The following is a 14,152-nucleotide window of genomic DNA, read 5'->3' as shown; positions in this document are numbered from 1 at the left end:
GCAATCAGTGTTTCTAAATGTATAGAGGTATGAGTGGCACTAATAGATTGGTTAGATTAGTATTTCAAACAGGCTGCAGCTAACTAATATGTTACATCAGTGACAGTTGAATTGTGAAATTTTTTTTTGTTCCTTCTAAGGGTAAAATAAACAGTTAACATAAATAAATGTTAAAAAGTTCTTTTATGGTTTGTAACCAAAGTTAAAATTCTAATTAGTATGTGGCCATACTGTATGTAGGAACTGTTTTGCTTACATACATTGTCAACCACTTCCCTAACTTGAGGGATGTGAGTTTTCCTGATCTAGTGGAATTCCCATTTTTTTTTTGTTGGAACTGCATATTTCTCAGCTAATTTTTTTTCTCCTAATTTTTTGCTTTGTAATATTTTTTACGATGTTTTGAAAATTTTGAAAAAACAAATAAATTATCTCCACGGAAACAGTGAAGAAATACGCTTGGCCTACAGATACTAGATCAAGGTCAAGATTCTATATGCTACGATTCATTTCTTTGTTGTCACTTAATTTCAATAGATGACCACATAAGCACAACCATTTCATTGGGACAATTATGCGTGGTCTAAGGGTACTAGATAGTGATGTTATAACTTAAACTTAGAGCCAAGCCTTCTGAGTCTATTTACTATCTGACTCTATGTTAAGCCGAATGGCTTGGTTTAGTATTTTTCTGGGGTCGGCGTGGTCGAGTCGGTAAAGCTCATGGTTGCTAAACCGAAAAGTCTCGAGTTCGAACCCTCGGGCAGATGAGGCTCGTTAGCTGGGGACAGCCACTCTTCTAAGAGAGACAACTCCAAAATTAAACAACTGCTGCCTTGTAGTTTGTTCTTGGTTGGACAAAGGCTATGGAAGCAAATCCAAAAAGAAAAGCAGGCTGAAATCGGAGTCAATGGCCTCAATGGCGCATAACCAGTTGACACGTAACGCTTAATTGTGTTAGAGGCGTGGTCGAGTCGGCAAAAAGCTCATGGTTGATAAATTCGAACAAAAGTCTCGAGTTCAAATCCACTGGCAGATAAATCTCGACCCCCCCTCAACACTAATAATTAAGAACGAAGAAGAAGAAGAAGAAGTATTTTTCTTATATTAATTTCTATTGTTTTCATTTTACAAGTTAATTTAATTTTTTTATATGTTTGCTTTCAGGCACTGCTTTTTAATAACTTAATGTTTATTAACCTAACAAATTATTTTTTTTATTATTTCTACAGGTCCTATACCAAACCCTCCTTCCAACTTATCCTACCAAGTTAAAGATAATACTATTTTTCTTTATTGGAGAGTTCCTTCATTTTCACCAGCACCAATATTCTAGTAAGTCTCACATTCTTTTTTCAAGCCTTAGGTAAAAGGTTGAGCTAGATACCAGTGTTAAAAAACAACCACATGTGGGTTTGAATTAACATGCCCATGCACTCACTGTCTATCGTCTTTTTTTTTTTTTTGCTGTTTGTGCCCAAGACTCATGGGGCAGATGAAGTCGAGTTCATCACTGTCTATAATAATAATTAATTATTGAAGAAAACTACAAATTTTAAAGGTCTTCCACAAAAATAAAATTGTCAGAAAAGTTTTTTTTAAAATAATTATTAGACATTTTGACTGAAAAGTTTTGTTACTTCTTTATTTCTTATAAAAGTTATTTTACTAATACAATGTACATTTAGTCTAAAAAAAAGTTCCAAAAATGCTATTTATTATTTAATTTTGTTTTTAAAATTTACCTTTTGTCTGTCAATTGATCTTTCCTTCTTTCTGCCAGCTACTTGATAGAATACAATGACAAATATTCCATTTTTTTTCCTTTTTTTCTGCCAGCTACTTGATAGAATACAATGACAAATATTCCATTTTTTCTTCCTTTTTTCTGCCAGCTACTTGATAGAATACAATGACAAATATTCCATTTTTTCTTTCCTTTTTTCTGCCAGCTACTTGATAGAATACAATGACAAATATTCCATTTTTTCTTTCCTTCTTTCTGCCAGCTACTTGATAGAATACAATGACAAATATTCCATTTTTTCTTCTTTTTTTCTACCAGCTACTTGATAGAATACAATGAAATTAGTGGCAGCAACTGGAAATACTACCCAGAGAGGATCATCAATGCCATGACTAGTAGTGCTGTCATGAAAGGATTACCCAGCGGGAATTATGACATCAGACTACGGTCATATGGCGTCTTGGCCAAAAGCCCCTTATCCAACACCATCCGCGTGAGCTTGCCCAGTGGTAGGTGCTTATTTCTTGTTTGTGGGGTGATGAGGCTAGGTGCTTATTTCTTGTTTGTGGGGTGATGAAACTAGGTAGGCTCGAATTAAATACCTATTGGTTATGAGGCTAGGTGCTTATTTCTTGTTTGTGGGGTGATGAAACTAGGTAGGCTAGAATTAAATACCTATTGGTTATGAGGCTAGGTGCTTATTTCTTGTTTGTGGGGTGATAAAACTAGGTAGGCTCGAATTAAATACCTATTGGTGATGAGAGTATAGGCTTGTTGATTTTATTTGAGAAGTTTGGTCTATGCTCATATCTCTTAGGGAGTTTAATATAATGCATTGGAAATATAATATCAAACAAGTTTTGTTTCTTCTGTATAATGGTTGGAATTATTGCTTAATACATGGGTCATTGTCAATCATAGTAGATTTTTATAGCAAATGAACTTTTAGTCTCATGAATTTACTAGATGGTGTTTATTTTTTTTGAAAATCTCTTGTCAGCATTTTTGCTGATGAATGCTGATAAAATTAATCAAGTTTGGCAGATTAAATACACTTCATAGTGCTAAATTTAGAAAAATGGATTTTAGTTTAGACTGCAGCAACGATACAAGCTAAACATGCAAACTCTTCTCCTAGTTCTATAGCATTATTGAGGACATTTCTGTTGTTATCATCTCCTTTCTGCGGGTGTCACCCACATGTTCAGCTTGTTTTAATGGCTTGTAAAGAAGTTTAATATACTTTGTGGCTGTTCTGGAAAAATAAATTAAGTGTGTAACTCATGAGAGCTGTTTGAAATGTGAGCACCCATGAGCACTAATCTTAGTTTGAGATTGTGTGAATGTTTTTTTTTTTAATTTTTTAACCTATTTTCAGCTTTATATTTTCACATAAAATTATATAGAAATTAATTTTTGGCCGTCTTGAAACATGTTTGTGTCTTGTTTTTTGATAATTTGATGCTTTACTTTGTTTTGCTGCCACCAAAGGAAAAAACAAAGGCAATGCTGATGCATCTTCATCATCTGGTATAGTTGCATCCCCTATCATACCTGTTGTAACTCAGCTTGATTAGAGAACTGTATACCCACTGGCACACAATATCTTCAGAATTACTACCTGTACATTAGCCAGAAACAAATTTGTATAGCTGGAAGCATTGATAACAAAACTACAACCACAGAGGGTCGTCCATAAATAATTATGCACTTTTTAAGGCGATTCATAACCTCAACCTACCCCATCACAAAATTAAAAAGAGCCACACTCCCCACTAAAATGAAATTCTCTAAGTTCTGTCCACCATATACCCACAATATCTATTAAATTAGTGAAAATCAATTTTTTTTTTTTTTTTTAAGAATACAAAATAAATATTTTTTAACCCTTACATACCCCCTGCCTGCTTTATCATAAATTGTCACAAAATCTTAACCCCCTCCCACTGTGGCTTATGATGCCCTTTATGGATGACCCCTAACTAAAATTCTAAGGGTTACAAGAGTAAGTGTATTGCTAAGATGTAAGAACTCACAGGTGTAACATCTTAAAATCTTACTAATTAAGCTTACCGCCAAAGATAATTAATTTGGGTAAAGCTAAACAGTTTTATACTCACACAAATAACTTAATGGAGCAGTTGCAATATATTCCCCAACATTGTTGTGTTACAGTTAAGATACAGTGGTACCTCGAGTTTACAAATTTAATTTATTCATTAACCTTTCTCGTATGTCAATTTCCTAGTATCTAAGAGAAATTTTCTCCAATGAAATTAATTGAAATGCCATTAAATCGTTCTAGCCCCCCCCCCCCCCCCCCAAATTGCCACACCAGTAGTGTTTGTTACTTGTTTTTGAATAAGAAAAATGTAATTATAAATTAAATTATTAAAGAAATTAACTTGTTTTATAAAGGGTAGAGGAGATGAGAGGAGCTTCACTTTGTTCACTTACTCGTTACACTTCTAATGCTACACTTTACCATTAAACTTGATGTAATTGAACTGAAATCAATTGAACTTTAAAGGCTACTGTACAATGTTGTTTTACTTTTGCTTAATTTTCATCGCTGCTTTTCTCTTCACCTATCCTTGCCACTACTGCGATGCTTTCCTTACTTTCACTAGCAGGTCGTTTAAAAAAACCAGTCCAAGATTCCTCGTATCTTAAATCATAACATCACTTGTTCGATGGCTTGTATTATGAAAAAATCTCATATGAAGGGTGCCACTGTATTTTTTAATTGACGTTTTGATTCATGTATCAATTTGATATCAGTATTTTGGTGTTTATGTAGCTTACTTTGATAGTAAGATAAACACAAACAATGCAAAATTCACTGTATGTGCATGCTGATCTTTAATCAAAATGGTAAACTATTATGGTTTTTGAGGTACTACACTGTAATCTGGGAAGGGTTCAATGAGTCTATTAATAGCCACTAACTTACATATTAAATTATATTACATTATATTTACTGGGACTGCTGAATTGGAGTTACAGACAGACAACATTTAACCAATTTTTAAAAGATTTAAAAAAACTGCGACGGCTTTGCAAAGCAAGTGTGTGTTACTTTATCTATTGCCAAACCTAAATAATAGTATAATTTGATATAATTTACTAGTTAAAATACAAACTTAGATGGGTTTTTAAAATCAGGAACACTATTATTTGTGTTTTCCAGTAAAAGTTTTTAATATTCACTTTTTATTTTTCATAATTACAAAAATGGGGATGAGTAAAAACATCTATTTTTTGTCTAGTGAACTTTGTGTAATTAATATCATATGATTTGTACAATATTTTGTACAAAAATCAAAGTACTTTTTGAATGACATCACCCCATTAATTATTTTGCAACTTTGCCAGAAATCTGAGTTCTGTATGTTGCGGTTGTTAAAATTTCTATTTAATTTTTTTATCGTGTGGTTTATACTTTAAAAAAAATAATTTTGTATAATTATATTAGTTTGATTAGATTTTTTTACTAGTTATAACTAGGATTTTAAGTTGAGCTAGTTTTTGATGTGAAATAAATGTTGTCATTTTCTTGATGTTTTTTTTTTAAACGTAATACATGTCTCTTTAAAAAATCTTATGTTTGTTTTAGATGTACATTATTTTCTATAAAGACATTTGTAAAAAGGATTGGTTCAATGCTTAGTGGAATACACATTTTTAGATTTCATTTTGAAGCTTTACATTTCAAATGTCTGATCAAAAATAATCTTCTCTCTGCAAGATGACTTGGTTCTACCAGAGGCCCTTATTGGTGGAATTATTGGGGGCGTGTTGTTTTTATTGGTTGCTGTCCTTCTGGCTTTGGTGGCCATTTTTCACAGCCGAAAGAAAGACAGGAAGGCCAAATCAAAATACAGTGAGTTTGATTTGTTACATTTCTATTTTGATTTGTTACATTTCTATTTTGATTTGTTACATTTATATTTTGATTTGTTACATTTATATTTTGATTTGTTAAATTTATATTTTGATTTGTTACATTTATATTTTGATTTGTTACATTTATATTTTGATTTGTTACATTTATATTCTTTCACCTTGACATGGTAGATGTTTTTGTTCTTGACAGTTAACTGTAAGTGATGAAAGCAATGTGTAGAATGTTCACTATCGTAATGTTGACACATAGTTTACTTCAAAGTTTATTGTTAAAAATTGTTGTCCCTCAACAGTAGATGTTAACTATGATGAAAAGAATGTATAGAATGTTTACAGTTATAATGTTGACTCATAAGTTTGCTTCAAAGTTTATTGTTAAAAAATGTTGTCTCTCAACAGATGATGTCAACTATGGTAAACCTGATGAAATGAATGGAAGACAGTGAGTGGACTACTGATTTTTTTTTTTTTTAATTTCACATTGTTGCAGCTTTGAAAAACTTATTTAAAGAAAAACTGGGAGGGATATGAAAATCTAGTGTTTCATGTTTTATATTATAAGAAAATTTTGACTTTCTTAAATTGAATAGAACCAACCACAATGACCATATTATTGATTGAATTTGTGAGTTAAACTTAAGTGATTAATTTTTATTAAATTTAATGTATATTAATCAGCATAATTTAAAATAAGGGAAATTTATAATATGTATTAATTCAGCTCCATTCCGTTAATAAAAAAAAACAATTGTATGCATATTAAAAATATTGTTTTGGTATAAATATAAAATTTCTCAGCTTGCAAAGTAATAGTATGAATAAGTGGATACATTATTTATTGTCCATCATTACAGTATACTATTGTTGTGAAAGATCACACTTTTATACATTGACCAATTCAGGTCTAAGAACCTCAACTATAGTTTTTGTATCTTTTGATGGTTGACCTATGAATTTTTTCTTTTTTATTACAAACTTGCTTGGGAAGGACTAGGAAAGGTAAAGTATCTATCTCTAGGGGCATTATGCAGATTGCATGCCATGTTCCATTCCAAATTTTTTATTTTCTCACATACATCAAATGCCATATTTTGTTTCGTTTCCTTTTTTTTTTTGCTAATTCAACTAAGCCGAATGCTCTTATTTTTTTTTTCATCAGCCATCTGATTTCTGTGCTCTTGCAATCATTTCTCCTGGTACTTAAATACTGGAAGCCTTGTCATTTTTTATTATTAATTTTATATAATATTCTATAACAGCAAGAATGGTTGTGATTGGAACTGAAGTAAATCCTAAAATTGTTGTGTTTAATTTTTAGAAATGATAATTGTAGTTTCAATATTAAAAACCGTAATATAATATCTTATTCTATTTTTTTTAAAGTGTGTTAACTGTGAGTTAGTATTTAAAAAATCCTGTAGAAGTTTAAATAATATCCAGGTGTTAAACTAATTTGCTATAGTTTTTTTTTAATAAAAAGCTTAGGTCCTATAGTAATGCTGAAACTTAGTTACTAGTGAAACATAAAATTGAAGACCTTGTTTTTTAATTTTTTTATCTTGCATGGCCGTTATTATGATAGTAAGATTTTAAAAAGAAAATCAGATAAATCTTCTAGTCTGGCATATAGATTTATTTAACGTTGACCATTCAAAATTTTATTGCTACACCTAATTTATCTTTTGTTGAAGAAATGCCTTATTGCTACACCTAATTTATCTTTTGTTGAAGAAATGACCCGTATATAGATTACTTGCTAAGTAAAATTTTGATGAAGATGTTAGTTAATTTCTAATTTGTTTGACATCTTCAGTGAACCTCAGGCAAAACGGGATCGCTGGCAATACAATGGAGGAGGAGACTTTGTGACATCTCTGGATGCAACCGACGGTATTTTCTTCTTACCCCAGACCCGAGCACTTGACCAATCAGCTGACATGATGTCCACGCGCTTGTATGTTGATAAACTTGACCCTCAGAAACACAGCGCTGGTCGGAGTGTCCCCTTTAGGGAGGGGTATGACCAGGGTATTGCTCGCCAGGTGCCTTTGAATGAAACAAGTTTTATGAGTGATAGGTCGCAGGCCGGGTCGTTCAGGTCCCGACCGGATAAGAACGTCACCTGGCCTGACGAAAAAGGTGAATCAAGTCTCATCCAGCAGCCTTTGTCCAGATCTTTGCCTCCAAGTTACGGCCGCCTTCCCCTAGAAACTTATCCCCATCCACATCATGAACAGGTAAACGATCCTTTGCCACAGCAGAGACATCCATCATCGTTTAAAGATTACCCCACCTTATCAAAATCATACTCGTTTCCTTCTCATCACGCACCTGTCAAGCCAGCTTTAGCCAATCAGTATCCAAGTCATTCAGCTCACTTAGCAGCACCGCGTTATCCCAGCCATTCAGGTTCCTCCCCCAGGGAGGGCCCAGCCCCCAGGGAGGGCCCAGCCCCCAACTTGGATACCCAGTATCCAAGTTTTCAAAGTGAAGACGATGAAGTCTTCGGAACGTTGCCTCAGCAGCCTGGTCTCAAGCCGACACCTGGGTTCCCCCGGCATAGCTCGATGAAGCCAAGCCAGATGACGTACCTGACTGATGATTACCTGCCCTCACAGCAGTCCAATGTTCCCTTGTTTGGGGCCGAGGACATCAGCTCGGTGCTGGAGCCTGTTTCAGAGCAGACATCCCAGAGCCATCCTAATCATTCCGTGTCACCAGCCGGCCGTGCTTTGTACAGCCCTCGTCACGACACCGCCCACATTCCACCAGGCTATTACATCAGCACGGGCGACAGCGCCAAGCCGTTCGCCATGGTAACCCCTGCCCACCAGCGCCGCCACCCTAGTGATAACGAGAGCAACAACAGCAGCGGCAGGCCGTTGGGCTACACGCGCGACCACTTGCAGGGCGTGGTCCAGAGACTCCGCCAAGCCCCACCTGTCGCCCCGCCCGTCAAGCCTTCCCGCCAAGCTAACATCTCCGGCTACTCTGATCCCTTGCCACAGAGCAGGGTCAACCTGTACCTGCCCCCTCAGATGTCCAAGTCACATTCAGCCCTACAGGACCCTGACTACTATGGTACACTGGATAGCGCTGATAACAGTCTGGCTCGGCGCAAAGTTCCGTACTACATGTCTGATATTATCAATGAACCTGAATATGTCAATGAGCCACTCAGGCCCAGAGCTTTAAGTGAAGGAAGTCGTGGGTTAAAAGGAATTCCTTCATTTGAGGCTCAGGATTATGAAGGTGCACCTTATGTAAATAGACCATCTAATTGGATGTCTTACCCAGATATGTCCCTGCCTAGAAACTATCATGATGGACAGTATGATAGTAGGAATGACAGTGGCAGAAGACCATCAGATGAGCGTAGGCAGTATGATTACAGAAGACCCGCGGGTCACCAAAGACCAGATGTTCCAAGGCAGTATGGGAGTCAAAGACATCTGGAAGATTCCTATGGCAGGCCCTCCAGTCATCAGCAGCCTCCCTCTTACAACGCTCCAGCATTCCATCCACAGAGGACCCTACCTCATGGCGGTGTCCTTGCACCCCCACGGTACACCACACAGCCACCCCACCCCGGGGGTCAGTACAGAGGCTACCCCAGTGATGAGTCGGTGCCCCAAGACTCCGGCAGCCACAGTAGTGGTATCGGCAGCCGCAACACGTCCCAGAGCAACGGCTCTGTACACCCCCACCAGCGAGGCGGTGGGGGTAAAGGTAGTGCGTCCTTCAGTTCAACCCACGACCCGGATCTAAGCCTGGAGGGTCATCAGCCATCTGGCCCTCTGACCCATCGTAGAGACACCTCAGGGGATGAAAACTATGAATTTGACTCTTTGAACGCACTGGAGAATGATATCATGGATGACTTGAAGAGGTATTCCAGACTAAGTGGCACAGCGCCTAGACATTCACATTCCAGGGTAGACCAACATAGTGAGCACCCACCAGACAAAGCCAACAGGTATCCAGACTCTGACCAAAGGTTTCAGAAGCTTAGGGAGGAGTTTAAACAATACAGACAACTGCAGCACCTCCCACAGGAGGAAATACACCCTCCACCCACAGCTACATCAGCCCTGCCCATTGGTCAAGATGGCGAGCCACTTTATCCAATGGACAGCGAAATGTTGTAGCTAAAAAAAATTCTTGTAATAAAAAAGGTATCTTAAAAACATGGAGCAGAAATCTTAAAACAATATTTGTCTTTATTCTTTTAATGTACAAACACAAGTTTTTCAATTAGTTATGTTTTCAAGCAAAGAATGAATAAATATTTACAGGACAGATAACACTGACTGGCTGGGATGGCTTAGCATAAAAACCTGTAACCAGTTTAGAATTTCTCTGCCTCTGCTTGGTATACAAGACCCATCTAGCACCAGTTGGTCTTATTTACCAAGGTACAGTACCAATCATTCTTTATTAAGCAAGGTGCTATAAACAGAAAACATATAATCTAGATGGATGGCACTGCTCTTATGAACAATGTATTTGTGGGTTTTTTTTAATTGTTAATTTATCATTGATTTCATAATTTGCATATAAGCATAATTAAAATATATTTTATGTGTACAAGTCTTTTTGCAGTATTAGTCATGGATAAGTCTATATTTCTTGTTGCAAAATTAGTCAAGGTTTTAAAAAAATGCCTGAAGGTCTTAGTGCAAGGTTTAAAGCTTAAAAGTATTTTCAGGTATTTTAGCTGTTTTTACAATAAATAATTCTACAACAGAAGTGGTTGTATAATTTTATATTCATTTTTCTTTAAACTAGATTTTGATTAATGGCGAGCAAGCTTGAAAATTGTATGTTTATACAAAAATGCAATTTTTTTTAATGAAACAACAAAACCACGACTAATACTGGAAAAAGATTTCTTTAAAAAAATTACGTCCTTAGAGTATCAGCGATTCACCTTGAGTAAAACTAGGACCCAGAATAATTTTTTATTTGATCTCAATGATGCTTTAAATCAAATAAAACACTTTCACCATACTTAATGGTAGACAATAATATATTGAGAAGTGAACATCAATCCTACTATTGGTAAAAGATTTTTACCTGTACCATAATGCATCTGCCCAAGTGTAGTGGGGACTGAAGTGAAAGGTTGGTGATAATACACTTACATTTTATTGTTGTAGTTTTGAAAATTATAAAAACTCAATATACTTTCTCAATCTAGTTTTGCCAAACTTAGATTAAATTTTAAAAATAAAGTTGATTGTTGTACAGTTATAAACTGAAAAATAAAACCAGAACACATCATTGAATTAAACATTGATACCTAAGCTGTTTGAATCAAACATTGATACCTAAGCTGTTTTAAACGAGGTGAAAGCTTGACACCATGGAAGAGTTGTGATTTTTAATATTGTTTTTTTTTTCTTCAGTCATGATGTGCTATAGTTTTAAAAAAAAAAACCAAATTGAACACACTAATGCTGTTGATGTTTACATGTCTTGTGTATGTGTTTCTTTTTAAATTTCAAGTGAATACAATTGTCTTACATATACATGCTGTACTGAAGATTTTTTTCTGTATATATTTATAACTGGTAAATTGATGATCATATAATATAACTTTGTTATCTACAAAGTTAATAACTGTACCAAATGCTTCAAACTTACTTTTTGGGTATATAATAAAATGTTATATATTATAATAAATTAATGATGGATTAATGAATTGATTATAGAATAATTTATTTCTTTGTTCTGATGCTAGTTATGTTGTTTTGTACTGTTTGTCAGAAGTGGGTTTCATCAGTGCTACTGATCACGTGATCATATACATTTAGTGTGTGTACGAGTCTTGCTGTCTTGTTGATAACATTAGTGAGCATTGCTGCAAAACAAATTGAGGATGTCCAGTAGAGTGCTGAAACTGGGTTGGCTAATCAGGATCTAGAAACTAAGTAAAACTTAAGTACAGAATGTTAAAAGTAATCAATGTTTTAAGTTTTTAAAAATGTGTCCTGTTTGTGAATAGACTGATGAGCATACGGTTGCCTGGAGGTTGATACTTTCAGATGACCAGTGGTATTGTGTTGTGCTGAGGTGTTCAGTGTTGATGACACATTTTATAAAACTTTGAGAGATGTATCAGAGACAGGGTCTTTACCAACCTGACACCCCTTGTTAAAGATGGTAGCTTCTAACTGACAGCTGTTGAATACATAAACCCGTCCCACTCCCTCTGGTTTAGGTTTAAGTGTTATAGCAGCATTTATTACTTTTAAAATGAGTTATCTAATTAGGGACATGCTGTCTTGTTAACATAGCTTTGACTGTCATTTTAAGATAACGCTGAATCTCAGTGTGTTACACAAAATTCCCCGGTGCAGTGTGGCAAAGGCTTGATAATTTTCTTCAACTTATTTCAAGTGATTTATTTCTGCCTAATGAGAGTGTCCTCCCTTTCCCTAACACCCAGATAGTCTCCCCTCTCACTCAGTTAACCTCCCAGAAGGCCTACTAGTAAGAACATGACTAAGAAAGTAGTTCTAGTTTGTGGTTGATTTTATTTAAAAACAAATGTAGTAGTAAACCCTTATATTAAAAAAAAAATCTCAGTTTCTTTTGTTGTAACTTCATTGTGGTTAGAATATATTTCTATAAACATGTTATCTTTAAATAAATTTTCTATTGAAATATAAATACACAAATGATGAGCTGTGTGTATATTTATAATGATCAGTCATGAATAAGGTTTTTCACAATTTTATATAATTCCTCATCCCCATTTGTCTTGATTTGTAAACATTTTGTTTGCTTCTCTTTGTTACTGTGCATTGGTTTTAACTTAAAACATTTTTTATCAATATTTTAAAATTTGACTTTGCATAGAAAAGGAATTTTTTTAAATTGCCTGGTTAGCTACTTAATGTTAATAGGTAGGTCCACACGAACTACTTACGGAGATATGCTGTTTTTTTTTTCTTTTCAATTTTTTACAATTTAAAATTTGAAGCTTTTTAAATACTTTTAAAATTTATTATATTTGGCACATGAAAGTTAAGTATTAAACAGTAAAAAGAGGCTTGAAAACAATTTCGGTTGTCATAGAAACAAGAATAAACCATTTTAGATTATGTGGTTCTTTTAAAAACGCAAATGCTTTTTATTCTTGCAATTTGTGCAATCTAATTGAAATTTTAGTGGAAAAGAATATGATTTATAAATTATGCGGCCAAAAAAATTGTATTTTAAGTATATTAAAAAAAAATTCTCAAGAAATTTATGTTCTTCATACAAAAATTAAAAAGCATCCAAAAGTGAAAGAAATGCATTATGTACAAAATCAATTTTTTTTTTTACTTAATGAGTCCCTTTCCAAGATATATAAATGATAGAGTTTGGAAGAAAAACAAATTTACATTTAAAGGGAAGTAAAGTTTAAGAAGATAACTATAGTATTCTATACTTATTTTTTCAAACAATTTTTAGTTTGTTTATTAAAAATTTCAAATAGTGTTAGCAAAAAATAAAATGGGAAATTATAAATATTATGAAGAGTTTTAGTGTAGTTTATAATTTAACATCATTCTTGCACAAAAAATTTTAAAACTGAAAATAAAATAAAAATAAAAAAATATCTACAAGCCATGCACACCAGTATAATTTTATGTCATAACATTTAAAACATGTATACTTAAAATTTTGCTTTTATGTTAAATTTGATTAATTAGTTTTATTTTTAAATTTAAGATTTGATCATTCCTAATTGTTTACTTTCTATAGTGTACATTTTGACATCAATTAATTGTGTAAACAAAAATTCCATGTTTGCTAGACTTACAAAAAAAAAATTATTTTTTAATGTCTGATGTTTTCATAATGTAAACAAATATATTGTTAAGTAATGAGAACTTGTTTTGTTTCTTTTAAAGTTATTGAGAATGGAGGGCTTTGAGCGAAACCAGTGCTTTGTTTCTTGAGATTCAAGACTTTTACAGAAGCTATAATTTTTAAAACAAAAACCACTCATCAAGCTTTTTTTTTTTAACATAGTTAAGCGGTGCCTGCATTTCCAACTCTTGCTAGTGTGAAACTGTAAAAGAAATATTGACTTTTAGAAATAACAATCGCTAGACATCTAAAATAGTCAAGTGTATTAGTCAAGCACTTAATTGCTAATCCTAGAATATTTTAGAGTTTGGTTCAAATGGTTCCCAGGCTGGAGCTTATAGGGTGTCTTGGACTCTAATCCAGCACTATGGAATACTGACTTGAGAAACTAAAAGTCACTGGGTATAGTACAGACCACACCCTCTCTACATTTACAAAGGTAAAAGAAACAAACTTCTTCATCTGCTGGAGGTTCATCATCATCACTTCTCATCAAACCTGCTGGAGTATGGCCAGATCCAGAGGCGTTTACGAACATTGCTTTTTTTATAATGCAAAGGTGTGACATCACATGATCTGAACCCCCCCCCCCCCCCCCCCGTCATCACAGACTGTCACAAAATAATTCCCCCC

The 14,152-nt window shown here is 34.2% G+C and overlaps 1 protein-coding gene across 8 annotated transcripts in view; it reads left to right on the top strand.

Moving 5' to 3' along the window:
* The window catches only part of LOC131929766 (uncharacterized), a 49,715-nt gene extending 36,185 nt beyond the window's left edge, over positions 1 to 13,530 (top strand). For 7 of the 8 annotated variants that reach the window (XM_059286132.1, XM_059286128.1, XM_059286124.1 and 4 more), the window contains 6 exons: positions 1,233 to 1,335; positions 2,066 to 2,256; positions 3,239 to 3,277; positions 5,496 to 5,630; positions 6,053 to 6,095; positions 7,467 to 13,530. In XM_059286132.1, coding sequence (XP_059142115.1) covers positions 1,233 to 1,335; positions 2,066 to 2,256; positions 3,239 to 3,277; positions 5,496 to 5,630; positions 6,053 to 6,095; positions 7,467 to 9,801 — 2,846 coding nt within the window. In that variant the 3' untranslated portion in view covers positions 9,802 to 13,530. The remainder of the gene's footprint in view (positions 1 to 1,232; positions 1,336 to 2,065; positions 2,257 to 3,238; positions 3,278 to 5,495; positions 5,631 to 6,052; positions 6,096 to 7,466) is intronic. The other variant, XM_059286127.1, reaches the window with a different exon arrangement.
* Positions 13,531 to 14,152: the final 622 nt, after the last annotated feature.

Source organism: Physella acuta, unplaced genomic scaffold (assembly GCF_028476545.2).
Source record: "Physella acuta isolate Inbredline_101_S28 unplaced genomic scaffold, ASM2847654v3 ptg001672l, whole genome shotgun sequence".
Taxonomy (NCBI): Eukaryota; Metazoa; Mollusca; class Gastropoda; family Physidae; genus Physella; species Physella acuta.
Note: the sequence above shows the minus strand (reverse complement) of the source record. Positions and strands in the feature narration are given on the sequence as shown.